Raw genomic sequence first — 18,955 nt, 5'->3', positions numbered from 1 at the left:
ATGCGCTCAATTTAGATAAAATAACAGCGACCATTTTTAAAGATGGAATTTAGCAAAGTGACCCGGAAGTCCATCAACCAAATTTCAACACTTCAGCCACCAGACTAACTGAAAATCATGGTTGAATTTATTTATCAAATTGGTAATGATGCTCCAAAATCCGAGGTCTGTCACATGGACTACAGCTAGTGCTAACCCTAACCCAAGACCTACTAGCCCTACACCTTACACTAAACCTAACCTACAATCCTCGGCAACAAACACGTGCCCTAACCCTGTTTACATCTCGGCAACCTTGACAAATTATGCATTTGGCCTCGTAAAATAGATCTAGCCCTTGCTAACCAAGCAGAGAAAGTTCTCCAAGACTTTCCAGCATGGTTTCGCTGTGTCAGTGGTGCCAGATGGAGGGCCTGGCAATGACAGTGTCTAGTCATTTGGATGATACGGAAAACCTACTTCTTCACAGTTGCTAGACCCTCGGTCCTGCTCCTCTGACAAAGAGAAACCATGCCGGAAAATTCCGATGAACTTTCTGGGCAAACGCAGAGATCGAACACAGGATCACTAAGTTAGTGAGCCAACGTCTTACTCACTGTGCCACTGTGTCTCCCTCACAAAGATTGAAGGATATTTTGTATTTTATTCCTTTAGATTTATATAAAAACTGACTTTTTTTTATAAAAGTGAATTTCTTCTTCAAAACAAGCATTTTAGTTTTTTTAAACTGACACAAAAATGAACCCAAATTTATGCACTTCTAGTATTAGGATTGTCAAAAACCCAAAATTTGAAAATGTTTTTTTTTCCCTGAACCCCCATCGGCAGTGGGGGGGATTATAGTGCCAACAATGTCCCCAGCTACTTCTCTTGCGGGAGACACGGTGGCTTAGTGAGTAGGATGTTGGTTCGCTAACCAGGAAGTCCCGTGTTTGATCCCTGCATTGGCCCAGAAATTTCATCAGGATTTTCGAGCATGATTCCCCCTTGTCAGTTATGTAGGACGGAGATGCACATGTGTGTGAGAGAGAGAAATGGGGTTTAACGTCCTCTTGACACAAACTAGGTCATTTTGAGTCTCTATTTTCTTGCACGTAGGGGTCTTTAGCTGTGGGAGGAAACTGCAGGACCAAGAGAAAACCTATGGTGTTGGACAGGTGACCCTACTCCTTGTCAGATTCAAGCAGGGAATTGAAATCACGCCCAGTGCACATGTGTAAAGGCAAATCCAGAAATACCTTGATGCATTGAACAAACATTCACCTATTTAAAATTATCTCCATTTAGTCTGTAGATTAGTTTTTAGGTTGGGGATGGTTGATTGCTGGTACAGAATGTCCCGAATTGACAGAATTGCAGTCGAGTAACACAGAATTCAGTCCTGTCACAGTTCTGTCAGTAGACTTTGGACGTAATTGGTTGGTTGAGATATTTTCTAATTCAGGCGGTACATGTGGTAGAATCTCAAATTTCCCGTTTTCACTTCAATGGACCTCCACCCCCCCTCATCTGGATCCGTTCCTGCCGCTCGATAGCACGTGCGTTGTTTACATCTGGTGTAGTAACACAAACTGGTCCGGGCATCATTGGTGTCTTTTATTTATTTTACATCTTCGTGTACTATTTCATATATCCGTTTCACTAAATGGGAAATATTTTTTTATCCAGAAACACTTTCAACACATTCTTTTTCCCTTATAATTTAAAAAAAAATTGTTTTAGATTTTAATTTACAGAGGAAAAAAATTCATATTGAGAGCTAATTAACTCGCTTCAATGTCATCCCTTTCAGTGATAGTAGTGGCCAAACGAATATTTACTGCTGATCAGTTTGATAAAGAGAGAGAAATGGGGTTTAACATCCACTCGACACAAACTAGGTCATTTCAGGACTAACACATGGTCCAATTATATTTCAATACTTCGCTTGCATGCAGAGGACCCGCCGAAAACCCACAAGATTGAACAAGCGACCCTACTCCTTGTCACGAAGCCACGCCAGTTGACTCAATGACACACCTTATGATACAGCGCATACGTGCTAACCATTCGGCCATCCAACCCCCCCTCAGTTTGCTAAAAGGCCACTTAATACTCTGTTTTAAATTAAATAATTTATTCATTATATATGATGTGTGTTATACTCTATATGTATAAGGCATCAATGAGATATTATACATTTTGAATATACAAATTAAATATATACTATACAAAATAAATTATACAACATTTATATTCTTTGTATATTATATGTGTGCACACAAATTAACAATATAAAATATACAATTAAAATTTTGACAGAACTTTATTAATATACAATTTAAATTTTGACAGATACAGAAACGCAACAGTTGTTTCGAAAGAGAATTAGTCTAGATTTAAAGAATTATTTTAGTATAAAATTAACAATATAAAATATACAATTTAAATTTTGACAAAATAGTTACTTTGAAAGAGAATATGCTTATTAATGTATTAATTCCAATTTTGACAGATTTAATAACAAAACAAAATATCAAAGCGATGGTACACACAGAAACAGAACAAAACTGAACAGTTGTGTTGAAAGAGAATAAGGCTAGATTTAAAATTATTTATTACAGTATACTATCTTAAAAAGAATATGATTATTAATAAAGTTAGCAATAAGGTTAGATTTTTTGAAAAAGTTTGTATTAATAAGGAAAGATTATAACAAATTATACAATTAAAATTTTTCTCAGATTCAAAAAAAGAGGAAGAGATGGGTTTTAATGTCCACTCGACACAAACTAGTTATTTCGGGACTAATACATGGTTCAATTTTATTTCAATAATTTGCTTGCGCGTAGGGGTCTTTAGCAGTGGGAAGAAACCGGTGGAACCGGAGAAAACCACAAGGTTAGACAGGCGACCCTACTCCTTGTCACTTACAACCGAGGAATCAAAACCACACCAGTTGACTCGATGACAGACCTTTTGATAAAGCGCGCACATGCTAACCATTTGCCCATCCAACCCCCCCTTCAGAAAGAGAACAATTTATAATACCATGTTGTGGAACCGCCTACATGTATATTTCATTCCGAAATAAAGATTTTGATATTTAAAATTATTAACCCCATTTCTATTTTCAAAGCAAAGCTAATACAAAATTGAATTTCTACTATAAACATTAGATGAGGCAAAACATCTTAAAAGTTTAAACATTAGATGAGGCAAAACATTGTTAAAATTTAAACATTAGATGAGGCTAAACATCTTAAAAGTTTAAACATTATATGAGGCAAAATATCTTAAAAGTTTAAACATTAGATGAGGCAAAACATTGTTAAAATTTAAACATTATATGAGGCAAAATATCTTAAAAGTTTAAACATTAGATGAGGCAAAACATTGTTAAAATTTAAAGCTTTGATGCTGAAATACAATTCTGGAAAGATATACATATAAATATATAACAAACTTTAAAAATATATCACAGAGTTTAACAAAACATATACAACTAAGCAAAGCCTGGCACTGACCAACACAGTTTTGATTTCAAACAAACGAAATTCATGCAGTATTATTCCTTCAAAGCTTAAAATGAGATATTTTTTAAAGCATACTATCTTTTAATTGGTTAAGAATTGAAAACTTGTCAGCCAATAAAAAGGCAGATCTAAAGAAGAGTAAATGAACTCCTGTCCAATGAAAAGGCACAAGTCATGAATTACCTTAGTTTAAATCTGAAAGAAGTCAGGCCTGAAACATGTGCTTGGAAGTTAGGCCACACACTAGTTTGATTTTCTGTTCTTTAGGCTCTTGATAATTTAATAGCTACTTAAATCATGTGAAAGATATTTTGTTTATATTTCAAAACATAGAAATTTGGAACTAAAAGATTTTGAAAAGTGCAACCAAGTACTTTTGGAGAGAGAAATGGGGTTTAACGTCCACTCGACACAAACTAGGTCATTTTGGGACTAAGACATGGTTCGATTTTATTTCACGTAAGGTTCTTTAGCAGCAGGACGAAACCGGAGGACCCAAAGAAAACTCACAAGTTTGGACAGGTGAACCTACTCCTTGTCACGTACAAGCAGGAAAAATCACAACTGTGCCACTTGACTCAATGACAGACCTTATATGATAAAGCATGCACATGCTAACCAATCAGCCATCCAACCTCTCCGCAAGTACTTTTAGTGGTTTTGGTTTTTTTCCTGAACAAACAAGAAGGAAAATTTTTACAGGTGTTCTCGAAGAACAGAAAAAACAATTTGGTAAGGCCTTATACAATTCTAATTATCACAGATTCAATGAATAACATACAATAATAACAAATAATATACCACTCAGACAGACGGCTATTTTTAATTAGTGTGTTTAAATCTAAAGCCGAACAGAGTTTAACATTCACATGTAAGTAAAATATCCTTCCTATAACGTCACTTAAAGATACATTATTCAAGAGCTAAATTTGCCCAAGTCCTAGGCAATTCTTGAGATATTTTTTTTTAAACATACATCATTCAAGAGCTAAATCTGCCTATTATGCAGGTCTTTCTTTAGGGCTTAAATGCTATTTAAATTATTAATTAGACATTTATTAACATGACAACAGCATAATCAATTCTCGATGCCATACGATGCTCGAGATTTTAACTAGATTAGAACGGTTTGGCCATTCAATGATTTAATTTAAAAATGGAGAAGTGAGGCCAAGACTCAAATATACCAGTACCGTGGTTACGATAATAAACAATCAATGCACACATCTTGTCAAAACTACAAACAGTGATAACTTGTCTCAGAATGAAGTAATTTGAATGAAATTTTTGATGTATTCATTTTGCATTATCTATTTTTGAACTATTATAGCGAGAACAGCCAGCTATTTATTTAAACCTTACATAATGCGTCTTTCAAAGTCCGAGTGAATTACTAATTTCAAGGTCAGAATGAATTATCCATATATCCACAAGATCATTGATTCTTCAAAAGGAGATCAAATGTGCATCTGCAATAATAGCTATTGTATTAACTGCCCACATGGAAAATAAAAATTATCAATTTGATCGTTAAATTTTAAAATCTCGCAGGTGTTCTAATTCATTTAAATCTCGGCCATCTGTTGGTCTAGAGAGTTGATTATAGGCTTGACATGTGAATAAATGAAATGAAATGAAATGGGGTTTAACATCCTACTGTTCTGCTCCGAACTGGGAATACGTAATACAGTGTGCTATGAGGGATATTTTGCCTGGACAGCGGCACTACTGCCTACTCTTATATCGAATTCCAACTGTCAAAGGATCTTTTACGTGCACGCCAATGTGTACACGGGACCTCGGTTTTTCGTCACATCCGCACGACTAGACAGCTGTCCTTGTCAGGCCCTCTGTCCTGCATCACTGACAAAGGGAACCACGCCGGAAAATCTGGATGAACTTTCTCGACCAATGCAGGGATCGAACAACCGACCTCCAGGCTAGCGAGCCAGGGTCTTACCCACTTAGCCACCGTGTTATGTGAATAAATGTCTAAATAATAATTTATATAACATCTGAAGCCAACATGAAGACCTGCAATAGGCAGATTTGACTCTTATATAATGTATCTTTAAGCCAGGAGAGTTAACATTCACATGGACTTTAATGGCTGGGGATTTTAATCCAGCTTAAATTTGCTATCTGAATAAATTATGATACAAACGATTCAAAACATTTAATACAAATAAACAAAAGATTAGGATAAGGCAAAATGGTGATAATACATTCTGATAAAATGCATCTAATAATTGTGGCATTTAGCGTTTGAGTCTGATAAAAAAAAACACAACACAATTTATATGGGAATCAATCATGGATTTGTACACATAAAGCATGAAGATTCAACAAGTGCATCCTCGATATTCCCAGTGGTCATAGACCTAGTTCTGTTCCACTCTACTAACGCCTGGGTTCCATGGTGAACCATTAGGGGAGACACTTATTCAAATTGTCTGCCCTTGATGATTGTGCTATTTTTATTGACCAATCAAAAAAATAGTTAAATACAAAGGAAGTTGGTCAAGGGAAGTAACTCTCACCTTGTTCCAACAAAACAAGCTGCCATATTGTTGTGGATGTAAGCAATGAGGCTAAGACTGGTTTGTAAACTGTTTTTTGATTAGTTTGTAGAACAAAGCTATGACCAAGGGCAGATAATTTGAATACGATGAGAGAGAGAGAGAGAGAGAAATGGAATTTAACGTCCACTCAACACAAACTAGGTCATTTCAGGACTAACATGGTTTTATTTTATTTCAATAATTCGCTTGCAGTGGGAGGAAACCGGAGGACCCGGGGAAAACCCACGAGGTTGGACAGGCGACCCTACTCCTTGTCACGTACAACTGGGGATTTGAAACCATGAATACAATGAACACATGGTAGAACAGAATGAGATCACTGAGGATACTGAGGATGATCGTTCTGATAAATAATTTAGTGACATTTAGCAATCGAGAAACACATTGGTTGATTCCCATAAAAATTGTGTTCTGTTAATACGATCAAAATTGCTTTAATATTTATGAATAGTGGTGCTAAATTTGATCCATAAAATTTAATAAAATAAATACTTTTGGATAAGCAAATTTATCACAAACGGATATTAACTAATTGCCGACACTATTAGGTCTCTAAGTACTGGTCATAACCCATTTTCAATAATGGACTGATCTTTGGTCAATATTAAATTAATACTTTTGAATTTGTCCATTTGTCACAAAGGGATATTAACTTGTAATTTAGGACCGTAACCCATTTTCAATAGTGGACTATTCTTTGGTCAGTATAAAATTAATACTTTTGGATCTGTCCATTTGTCACAAAAAGGGGTAATAACATAAAACAGACACACTTAAATTTCATATAGTAAGAAACCCATAAGAGGGTAACTTGCCTTGATGAAATGGACGGACTATTTGATAGGGCATAAAATACAAAATCGATTAATAAGACAAAACTAAAAACATCGAAAATTAAGACTAATCCTAACAATCTAATTCACACACACACATCAAATTATTGCGCTGATGGAATAAGAAAATGGTGATATATTTCCATTTAATTTACCATGTTCTATCTGCGGTGTCGACCTCAAAGTTGAATAACGCTTGGGGTCCAAAAACTGTCTACCATTATAATGTGCCTAAGTGGGGACTGTCTCAACACTTGTGTCTAAGGAAATAATCTGTAGAAACAGGTGAGTGGGTTGAATATATGCGCGGATAGAATATGTTAATTAAACGTTGATTATTTTTAGTCTCTTACTGGCATCAAAATGCATCTGTGTCACCATTTATGTAGGTTCGGTGTCGTTTAACCCACCCACACAAGACCGTGGGTTATTGGTTTGGATGCAAGTGTTGAAATTTTGTGTCGGTTCTTAACACTGTAACACAGGTATCATTTAATCTTGTGTATCTAGCACTAATTTCTTTCACATTCATTCAATATCAAATCTTTGTTTAAAAATTCGTAAAAACTGTTTAAAATCACCATAAATCGTTTAATTTGTACTTCTGTCCAGTTTAAAGCTGACGATTCAATTTTGATAATGAGTGTCCAATTTACAAGTGTTTAATTTCTCAATCACTGTTAAAAAATAAACAACCCAATTGATTAATGATGTATAATGATTAATTTTTGAACAGTGATCAGGAAATTAAATACTTGTAAATTGGACACTCATTATCAAAATTAATCAGTCAGCTTTAAACTGGACACAAGTACAAATTACATGACGTGGGGTGATTTCAAATGAATTTTACGAATTTTTGATATTGAATGAATGTGAAAGAAATTAGTGCTAAATACACAAGATTTAATGATACCTGGATTACAGTGTAATCTATAATGAATAATGGAGCGGAAAATTAATCAATTTGACTAAAATCTCCACAAGTACTTTATGCAAAAGTTCACAATAATTATATAGGCCTGTGGTGAAAGATTACAGACAAGGTCACGGCCGTCTGAACACATGGCCACCCTGGGCAATTGCCTGCGGGGCTCCACGAGCAAAGGTGCCTCATGCTAATCTATGTATATTGTGACACTGATTTTGTTTTAAGTACCAATACAATAAATTTATCCACCATTTACATTTGAAGAGCCCCAGGGAAGAATGATCATAGTCACTTTTTCAACGAACCCCAATTAATGGTGCCATCTGGTAGCAAATTGTATAAGCTTTCTGTGGAACAAACTATTTTGGGTAAAAACAATCAAAGTCGCATCGAACCAAGGCCCTTCTGAAATGGCCTCCCGGAAAAATACAAGTCAATTGTATTTATTTGACCTTAATTTGGCTAAAAAGTTGAAGTCAGTTGTTGTACTCGTAATTATGATTCGTATTAAACATCATTTAGAAGTTGTAATTAAGCCCAAGTTGTTCTGTTCGCATCAAGCATTCTCGTCCAAAAGTCTTTTATGCGAAAAGACAAAAAAAGTGACTTACATCGTTCTTCCCCTTTTGTGTAAGCAGGGGCTCCAGTTCACTACTTTGCCCCAGGGCCTATAATGCTGTTAAGATGCCCCTGTCAAAGATGAAATTTGAATTTTTTCTTTTAAAATAATACAATATCAATACACCCAATTATAAAACATGATGTCCCAGTAAAATATAAATAATTTATTTAGCTTTGCTCGTTTTTTCTACACTTTTCACACATTCGTTGACTGCTTTTTTCGAACCAGGCGTATTCTGAAGATAAGCGAAGTATGTGCTTTTCATATGCTGTCTATTAACGGGATGGACTTCGTTTAGTTTATCAAGGTCCATTCGATAGAAATCTTGTTTAGTCTTCTCGTAATCTTCTTCAACCTTCTTGGTAGCATTTGCGCTGTATTTTTGACGAAGTTCTTCTCTGAAAATTTAAAGAAAATTGAGAGATCAATATACAATGGGTGGAATGTTCAAATTGACTGGGTGGCAGCCAGGTGCCCCATATTAGTTCTAAAAATATATTGGCACCATATATAAATACGTCATTTATTATGTTGTATATATAAATCTATCTATACAAAATTGCAAGGGCTAAATCTGCCTATTGCAGGTCTTTCTTTACCATATTAACACACTACAACTTGGGTAGCTGTTTTAGCAGGAGTTTCTGTATTTAATGTTTAGTTTCAAACCATTGTGAGAGAGAGAGAGAGAGAGAGAGAGAGAATGGGTTTAAGATCCACTCAACACAAACTAGGTCATTTCCAGACTAACACATGATTCAATTTTATTTCAGGCGACCCTACTCCTTGTCACAACCATTCGGCCATCCAACCCCCCACCAATGTTAGAAAAATGTTCAAATCTGTTGAGAATCATAGAAAACCTTTGGGATTCTACCGTCGCTTAGTAATGGTCTGTCTAGATTAGGGGTCAAGGTGGCTAAGTGGGTAAGACGTTGGCTTGCTAGCCTGGAGGTCAGGTGTTCGATCCCTGTATTGGCTGAGAAAGTTCATCCAGATTTTCTGGCGTGGTTCCCCCACTTGTCAGTGATGCAGGACGGAGGGCCTGACAAGGACAGCTGTCTAGTCGTTTGGATTGGATGATAAACCGAGGTCCCGTGTACACATTTGGCGTGCAGGTAAAAGATCCCTTGACAGTTGGAATTCGTTATAAGAGTAGGCCGTAGTGCCGCTGTCCGGGCAATATTTCCTTCATAGCACACTGTATGGCGTGTGTCCGTCTTCATTAGCCCAGTTCAGAGCAGAACCGTAGGACGTTAAACCCCATTTCATTTCTGTCTACATTAGATAATGACTGTTGGATTTATAACTGTTTATTTTCTGAAAAGGTGTTGAGTAATTAACAGGCTAATTAATTACTCAACACTGCTCCAGAAACTAAACAAGGGAATTATTGATTTAAAATTGAACCACATGTTAGTCCCAAAATTCCAGTCTCTTACCGTAACATAGGAACATCACTATAATATAATTGTTTATTCGCTAAGTCAGCCGTTTCTAAGGTAACAACAGGGTACTTGGGTAGTCTTGTACTTCCTTCCTTTTTACCTTTCTTTGCTCGTTCTTGTATTTTCTTACTGAAATTTAAGGTTAAAACTTAAAATTAAATTTGTGGTTAGAAATATAAAATACAATGAAAATTCTTAATCAAATTTTTAATTAAAGTGACAATTTGATTTATAATAACTTTTTAATGCTTTATCCCATTTTTTATAACTTGTTAACTTAATTGGAGGGTTGGATGGCTGAATGGTAAGCACGTGCGCGCTGTATCATAAAGTCTGTCATTGAGTCAGCTGGCGTGGTTTCGAATCCCCTGTTGTACGTGACAAGGAGTAAGGTCGCCTGTCCAACCTCGTGGGTTTTCTCCAGGTCCTCTGGTTTCATCCCACTACTAAAGACCCTTATGCGCAAGCGAATTATTGAAATAAAATTAAACCATATGTTAGTCCCGAAATGACCTAGTTTGTGTCGAGTGGACGTTAAAGACCCCATTTCTCACTCTCTCTTATAACTTAATTAAACATACATTATGCAAGAGCGAAATCTTCCAATTGCAGGTCTTTCTTTAGGCCTGGAATGTTATCTAAATTATTAATTAGACATTAATTACTTTATCCAGACCATAATCAACTCTTAATGGCATCGCTAGCCTACGATATTTACTGGATTATGATCCCATTTGCTGCTCGACTTCCATTCACAATTAAATCATGAAATGGATGATCGAGACTATGTTTTTTATCCTACAGACTTTAGAAATGATGATTGAGGCTAGACCATAATTTCAATCGCTTAATTCTCGGTTCATAGTGAAACAATTTGACTGAGATTTTCAGCAAATTGCCTTTACATATCTAGTTTTTAACTATTATAGTGAGAACTGCCAGCTCTTTATCTTATCTCCCATAATGTATGTTTAAATCAACCAGTCCATATATCAATTATATCATGTACAATGTATCAGACGTTAAATTTGCAGTAAACAACAACAACAACAACATCTTAATCATATGAATATGGCAAGTGGTATCAGCTGTTCTATGAAGAGCAAATATCACTGCTTATAGTGAAATCTTTAGTTATGACATAGATAATAACAATATTTAAGTGCTTAAATGGCGGTGATTAGTGTCCAATATGAAAAAGTTTGCAAGGACAACAAGTTTGCAGAGTCTACGGCTCTGATAACACAATGCTAATTACAAAAATAATTATTTAAAAACTTACTCTTTCTTAAGTTGTTTTTCCTGTCTATTAACTGGTTTAGATTCTATGACTGGAAGAACCGACTGATCCATAGCCAAGTTCTTCCAGGGATCTATTAAACCAATGGCCGTACATCTACTCGTATAGGCATGCTGTAATTCTTCTGGCTGTAATGAAACCATAAATTAATCAAACTCTTTACATTAAGATCCACAAACTTCCGTAAAAGTTGAGAGGTGTGAGCACTGGTAATATAGGTGCAATGCTAGTGGATGCAATTTGTTTGAACTTGAAGTCGGAAAGGTTCTTGTTAAACAGACAGGTCTACTTAAATTCACTTTATTTTAAAGGGAGGGAAATGGGGAGAGAAATGGGGTCTAACGTCCATTTGACACAAACTAGGCCATTTTGGGCCTAACATATAGTTCATTTCATTAATTGCTGTGGGAGGAAACTGGAGGACTCAGAGAAAACCCACGAGGATTGGACAGGCGACCCTACTCCTTGTTACGTACAAGCATGGAGTTGACTCAATGACAGAAATGAAATGAAATGGGGTTTAACGTCCTACTGTTCTGCTCCTAACCTGGGCTAATGAAGACGGGCATAACCCATACAGTGTGCTATGAGGGAAATTTTGCCCTACTCTTATATCGAATTCCAACTGCCAAGGAATCTTTTACGTGCACGCCAATGTGTACACGGGACCTTGGTTTTCCGTCCCATCCGAACGACTAGACAGCTGTCCTTGTCAGGCTGTCCCTCCAGCACTACTAACAAGGGGAATCCACTTTGGAAAATCTGGATGAACTTTCTTGGTCAATGCAGGGATCGAACACCCGACCTCCAGACTAGCGAGCCAGCGTCTTACCCACTTAGCCACCATGGCTGTTATTGATTAAGGACAGATGTTAATGTATATAACTAACTTACTGTTTCTATTAAATATCTGGCCGTATACGTATCATAGTAAGGTGCTAGATCATTAAATATATACGGTGTATGTTTTTTTCTGAAAAATAAAAAATAATGATATAAACTTTAACACATTCATTTTTAATATCAAAAATAATTCAGTCTGCATACATGAACATGACTTTACAGACTATCTTATCATAAAATCACCTCATCTCCATGTAAAATAGTTTGGTTAATACTGCCAAAAATTAATCAAATTAACAAGCGATTTCCATGCCCACATTTTGCAAGAGATGAACAGAGAACAAGCTAAAAAAGTGTTTTATGTACAATCAGGTGCCATAATCCAGTATGTTACGATCCAACATGTGTCAATATCGAAAGGAACCAAGATCTTTGGGATATAAAAATATATTTTAAGTTTAATCAAACTTGGATAAAAATTGTGACCTCTAGAATGTCCACAAGGGAAAAACGTGATTTTTCGTATAATCCATGAAGTCCATGCCAATATCGAAATGAACAGAGATCTTTGGGATATAAACCTACATTTCAAGTTTCGTCAAAATCGGATAAAAATTGTGACCCATAGAGTGTCCACAAACAAAATGTGAACAAAAGGACAGGGGTGACAACAAATTACGTCCACATGAAAATGTGGGAGTATAAAAATCATTTTTCAAGGGAGAGAACTCCAAGACTAAGAGTGTCATTTTGTTGTTTGGTAACTGGTTACAGTTAAATATAGAGAGAGGATTCAAGTCCACTCAACACAAACTAGGTCATTTTGGGACTAACATTGTTAAATCTTACTTAAAAAATTTGCTTGCACGTAGTGAGAGGAAACTTGAGGACCTGAAGAAAACCCACGAGGTTGGACAGGTGACCCTGCTCCTTGTCACGTACAACCGGGGAATCGAAACCACGCCAGTTGACTCAATGACAGGCCTTATGATACAGCGTGCTAACCACAGAAGAAGAAGAAGAATATGCCACACATATTTATAGGACAGTTCGCATCCATGTGATGATATCATGTGCAGAACGAGATCGAGTAACAGTTTACAAATTATATATAGTACTGCAATCATTGTTGTCAACTTACTGAGAAGGCTTTTGTATCTTGGAAGACTCTTTTTTTAAATTTTCTTCTATCCTCGTCAACTCACGTCTAAAGAATTCTCGTTGTTCAGCACGGCCATCAGAAGAATCTAAACGTGAAATAAATGTCTAAAAGTTAATAAATAATAAATGCCAACAAAAAATTAAATAATTTAAAGAAATACAACAATGAACAAACTTAATATTAATATTTATTTTGGTCTGTTTCCATGGCGAAGCCCGCTCCACCCCCACCTCCATCTGGTGGACCTAAAAGATTAATTTTTCATTTATCTAGCCTTGAGTCAATTTCCCCCTTTCTGATCATTGATGCCAAGTTGCAATCATTTCTATTGACCGACATCCTTATCAAGGCATATTTCAGTGGAAAATTTTGAAAATCCTGTCATTAACCTATTTTTTAGTCTAAGACTATTTTCAAGCCCATGGTAAATATTTTTATAATGTTCAATATGCTTTGCCTTGGACTGCCTTATAAACCTTGCTATGCTTTCTACTTCAAATTAAACCTTGCTATACATTCTACTTCAAATTGACTACCTATAAATTAAAATTTGCTATGCTTTCTACTTGAAATTTTGAAATGTTTTTCCAACATAAAATCAATCCGACTAAACGAGAAAACATGACAAAGCAAAAATCAAAAGACCATACTCAGACAAAACCTAATCAATAATTTGTTAAATCAATTTGGTTTGTCACAGTTTTTTTTTAAAAAAAAAATAAAGGAGATAAAAACTACTACTGATAGTTAGATAAAGGGTGCAGTTAGTTTTGTTAGAGAAAAAAATAGTATAGACGCTGATTGTTGAATGATAAAGGCTAGAAAAGCCTAATGCTATGTTCCCACTATAACGATTCATGCTACGATTCAAATCTTGATTTCATCATGGAGTAATCGTGGTGATCCTATCAGGTCTTATCATATATTGAGGTCAGTCGTAACAATCGGGTTGGTTGAAATGAAACATATCCAAACGTATGTGCACGTAGTAGATCGCGGACTCAATGGAGAATATCCTATCGTAATGCATCGCATGACAGTGTGAACCTAGCATAGTCAAAACATCACTCAGTAATAATAAACAGTAAATGTATTCAATAGAATTGTGACCTGTATATCTCTGATCGTTACTTTAGAGATTTTTAATTCCCTGGCAAACTACAATACTTTAAAAGTTAAATCTCTAAAAGAAATATAGATTTCCAATTTCCGTAAATTAAATAATAAGTAGGAGTACATTTTAGCGTGGATGAAGCCGTTGACAATTTGATATTCCCAGAAAAATACAAATGACAATCGGCGAATTTAACGACAGAGAAAACACTAATCATCAACAAAATGAAAAATCAATTCCTCACTGAACAAACAAATCTATTCTATTTCAATTCTATTAATTATCTGACTCAGATTCATTTCATTAATATTATCTTACTTAGTCATTGTCATCCATATCTTTCAAAACAAGAATATATATCCATTGATTGGCATTAATTTGTAACAGAAGATATTAACACAAGGTACAAATTTATGGATGCATAATTATTGAATTTATTACTAAGCGACGTTAGCCATTGCCATCCATATCTTTCAAAACAAGAATATATCTTCTTTGATTGGCATTTAGTAACTGAAGATATTAATTCAAGGTACAAATTTATGGATATACAATTATTAGATTTATTACTATGCGATGTTTCGACAAGGATACCGACATCTTTATCTAGCAAAAAATGAGAGTATCCTCGATCATCCTGGTCAGGCATCCCTCCCTACCCCCATTTCTTATCAGTATCCCACCCATCCCTCCCCCCATTTCTTACCAATTTTACAATCTAGTGATTCCTCACCCATCCCTACCCCCATTTCTTACCCCCCCCATCCCTATCCCTATTTATAACCACACCACTCATTCCTACCCCTATTTCTTACCAATCGTCGATCTGGTGACCCTCCACCCATCCCTACCCCCCATTTCTTACACACCACACCTCCGTCCCCCCATTTTTTTTTTACCAATTTTTCAATCTGGTGACCCCTACCTATCCCTCCCCCCATTTTTTACTAATTTTACAATCTGGTGACCCCATTTCTTACCAATTTTTCAATCTGGTGATCCCCTCACCCACCCCTACCTCATTTTTTACAACACCACCTGTCCCTCCCTAGCCCCATTTCTTACCAGTTTTACTATCTGGTGATCCCTCCTGTACCTTCTTCTTTTTATCAACATTTGTCCTAACCCCTGCTCCTTTCTTCCCTCCATCTTCTAGTGTTAGCAAATCCAAAAAACACAAAACTAGGTGTTAATAAGCTACTACTGTGACCAAACCAATTTAATTTTCACGCCTTTCATTTTTTTTTTCTTTAAATATTTGATTCATTGAAATTGAAAGGGATAGGGGAACAGGCATAGCTAGTGTATAAGACCTCTCTTCTTTGGGGATTTGATTAATAAATAGCGGAGGGAGGGAGAGAGAGAGAGAGAGAGAGAGAGAGAGAGAGAGAGAGAAATGGAGTTTAAGTCCACTCGACACAAATTAGGTCACTTTGGGACTAACACATGGTCCAACTTTATTTCAATAATTCGCAGGCACGTGGGGGTCTTTAGCAGTGGGAGGAAACCGTAGGACTCAGAGAAAACAGGCAACCCTACTCCTTGTCACGTACAACCGGGAAATCGAAAATCACGCCAGTTGACTCAATGACAGACCTTATGATACAGCGCGCACCTGCTAACCATTCGGCCATCCAAACCCTCCATAGTGTATAAGACCTCTCTCCTTTGGGGATTTAATTAATCAATACCCACTTGATTTCACTATTTTGCCTTATTACACTATTTTGCCTATACCGTTTTTATAGGACTTCGAATTTTGTCTAATGGTTTGGATTGTTCATACTTGGTTTTATTTTATTTATACTGAATCATCTGACTGATAACTGAGTCATTTACTTATACGACTGAGCAAACATCTAAATATACAATATGCTAAAATTAATCCACTTATATGGATATACTACTTCTGAATTTTATTATCATGCTACGTTTTGATAAACTTACAGATATCGTTATCCAGCTTGATAACAATACCTGTATGTGTATCGAAACGTAGCATGTTAATAAAATTTAGACGTAGTATATCCATATAAGTGGGTTAATTTTAGTGAAATCTATTTCTATGTTTTATAAGGATTATATACTCTTCAAAAAGGAGTGGGTCAGATTGCCCCAAATCATGATTGGACGGTTGATTAGGAGCATACCACGACGAATTGCTGAATGTCTAAGGATTGGTGGAGCAATTACTCATTATTAAGACAAAAATTAAAAACGTCCATTTTCACTTTTGACAGTGTATCTCTTTGCGAGTGAAATGGGGCCGTCAGATAAGCTGCCCATATGAACTGTTTATGTTCATGTGTAGGCAATTGGCCTGTTATTAACATACACTGGTTACCTCTAATAAAAACAGCAGTGCATTTCCGCAGTTTTGTATTGTTTCTGAATATCCTCTACTTTTTTGAAGAGTATACAATATGCTATATGCTTTTCTAACTACTGCGTACACTATTTTTTACAGCACTACATAGATAATACTATGACATGCAATGATTAAATTATATCATACTAATAGATATAGGAGAGAGAGAGAGAGAGCTCCACTCAACACAAACTAGGTCATTTTGGGACTAACATATGGTTCAATTTTATTTCATTAATTTGCTTGCTTGTGGGGGTCTTTTGCAGAGGGAGGAAACCGGAGAAAACCCACAAGGTTGGGCAGGTGACTCTACTCATAGTCTCGTACAAGCGAGGAATCGAAACCACGCCACTTGCCTAAATGACAGACCTTATGACCCAACGTGCACGCATTAACCATCAAACCCCTCGGGAGAATCGGGACCACGCCACTTGATTCTATGAATGACCTTGATTTAAGGTAAGTGGTATACTAACATTTGGTATATCATTTTAAATAACCCCATCTTACATCCACACCTGGATCAAATCATTGACTTAGCATAGATAACATAGCATATGATCTACAACGAATGAGTTCCTAGTCATTCTACTAACAGAGGCAAGTCGTTCTACTAACAGAGGCAAGTCGCAAGTCGTTCTACTAACAGAGGCAAGTCGTTCTACTAACAGAGGCAAGTCATTCTACTAACAGGGGCAAGTCATTCTACTAACAGAGACCAGTCATTCTACTAACAGAGGCAAGTCATTCTACTAATAGAGACAAGTCATTCTACTAACAGAGACAAGTCATTCTACTAACAGAGACAAGTCATTCTACTAACAGAGGCAAGTCATTCTACTAACAGAGGCAAGTCATTGCAAGTCATTCTACGAGGAGAGTATAAATGTGGTTTACCGTCCAGTTGACACAAACTAGGTCATTTTGGGACTAACATATTATGGTTCAAGTTTTTTCAATAATTTGCTAGCACATAGGCGTCTTTAGCAGTGGGAGGACACAGAGAAAACCCACAAGGTTGGATAGGCGACCCTACTCCTTGTCACATACAATCGAGGAATCGATAACAGACCTTATGATACAGTGCGCCGAGTTGCTAACCATTCGGCCATCCATCTCACCCCTTGAGGAGGTGCAACACACTTCTTTTTAGTACCCGAGGGAGGTACCCTTACAACTAATATGCATGGATTGAGGAGGAGGGAGGATTAACAATGGTCTATGCTATCTCATTCTGCCATAATAAGTATCAAATTAAACATGCATTATGCAAGAGCAAAATCTGCTTATTACAAGTCTTTATTTAGGCCTGATATGTTATCTAAATTATCAATTAGACATTAATTAACTTATCCAGACCATAAAAAACTCTCGATGTCAAGGCTAGCCTTTGATGTTGGCTGGATTAGATTCCTATATGCCGCTAACGGCCATTGATAATTAAATCCAAAAAAGTGGATAATCGAGACTATGCTGTCTATATTAATGATTTTAGTAATGATGACCGAGACTATGCAAAAATTTCACCCGCTTCTTTCTCGGCTCATAGTGGATCAATTTGACTGAAATTTTCAGCAAATTACCTTTACACTATCTAGTTTTTAACTATTATAGCGAGAACTGCCATCTCTTTATCTTATCTCCCATAATGTATCTTTAAAGATACTCAAGTTTAAATAATCAGGAACAATAAAGTAGTGTGGTTTCGATTCTCTGCTTGTACATGACAAAACTGTAATACTTTTTTTTCACATTCATTCAATATCAAATCTTTGACAATAGCGAAACAACTCGCACAAAGTGACTCACAGTAGCGAATAAACTCGCGGACCCATCATTCTTTGAAACGGCATTGGCGAACAAAAGCGCCAGATCAATCAACAGATTACTATTGTGTTTATTTCATATTTGTTTATATATAAAGTAGTGTAGTTTCGATTCTCTGCTTGTACATGACAAAACTGTAATCCGGGTATCATTTAAACTTGTGTATCTAGCAATAATTTGTTTCACATTCATTCAATATCAAATCTTTGTTTAAAATATCGTAAAAATCATTTAAAATCACCCCAAAACATATAATTTGTACTTGTGTCCAGTTTAAAGCTGACTGATTAATTTTGATAATGAGTGTTCAATTTACAAGTACATGTATTTAATTTCCTGACCACTGTTCAAAAATTAATCATTATACATCAATAATCAATTGGGTTGTTTATTTTTTAACAGTGAAATTA

General features: G+C 36.0%; 1 protein-coding gene across 2 annotated transcripts in view; it reads right to left on the bottom strand.

Moving 5' to 3' along the window:
- Positions 1–7,791: 7,791 nt before the first annotated feature.
- LOC126808848 (myb-like protein X) overlaps positions 7,792–18,955 on the bottom strand; it is a 45,564-nt gene continuing 34,400 nt past the window's right edge. For both annotated transcript variants that reach the window (XM_056098704.1, XM_050533876.2), the window contains 5 exons: positions 13,216–13,321; positions 12,126–12,204; positions 11,214–11,359; positions 9,926–10,060; positions 7,792–8,881 (listed from right to left, as the gene is read on the bottom strand). In XM_056098704.1, coding sequence (XP_055954679.1) covers positions 8,647–8,881; positions 9,926–10,060; positions 11,214–11,359; positions 12,126–12,204; positions 13,216–13,321 — 701 coding nt within the window. In that variant the 3' untranslated portion in view covers positions 7,792–8,646. The remainder of the gene's footprint in view (positions 8,882–9,925; positions 10,061–11,213; positions 11,360–12,125; positions 12,205–13,215; positions 13,322–18,955) is intronic.

This window comes from Patella vulgata, chromosome 1, assembly GCF_932274485.2.
Source record: "Patella vulgata chromosome 1, xgPatVulg1.2, whole genome shotgun sequence".
Classification (NCBI taxonomy): Eukaryota; Metazoa; Mollusca; class Gastropoda; family Patellidae; genus Patella; species Patella vulgata.
The sequence above is the reverse complement of the archived record's forward strand: the minus strand, read 5'-3'. Positions and strand labels throughout refer to the sequence as shown.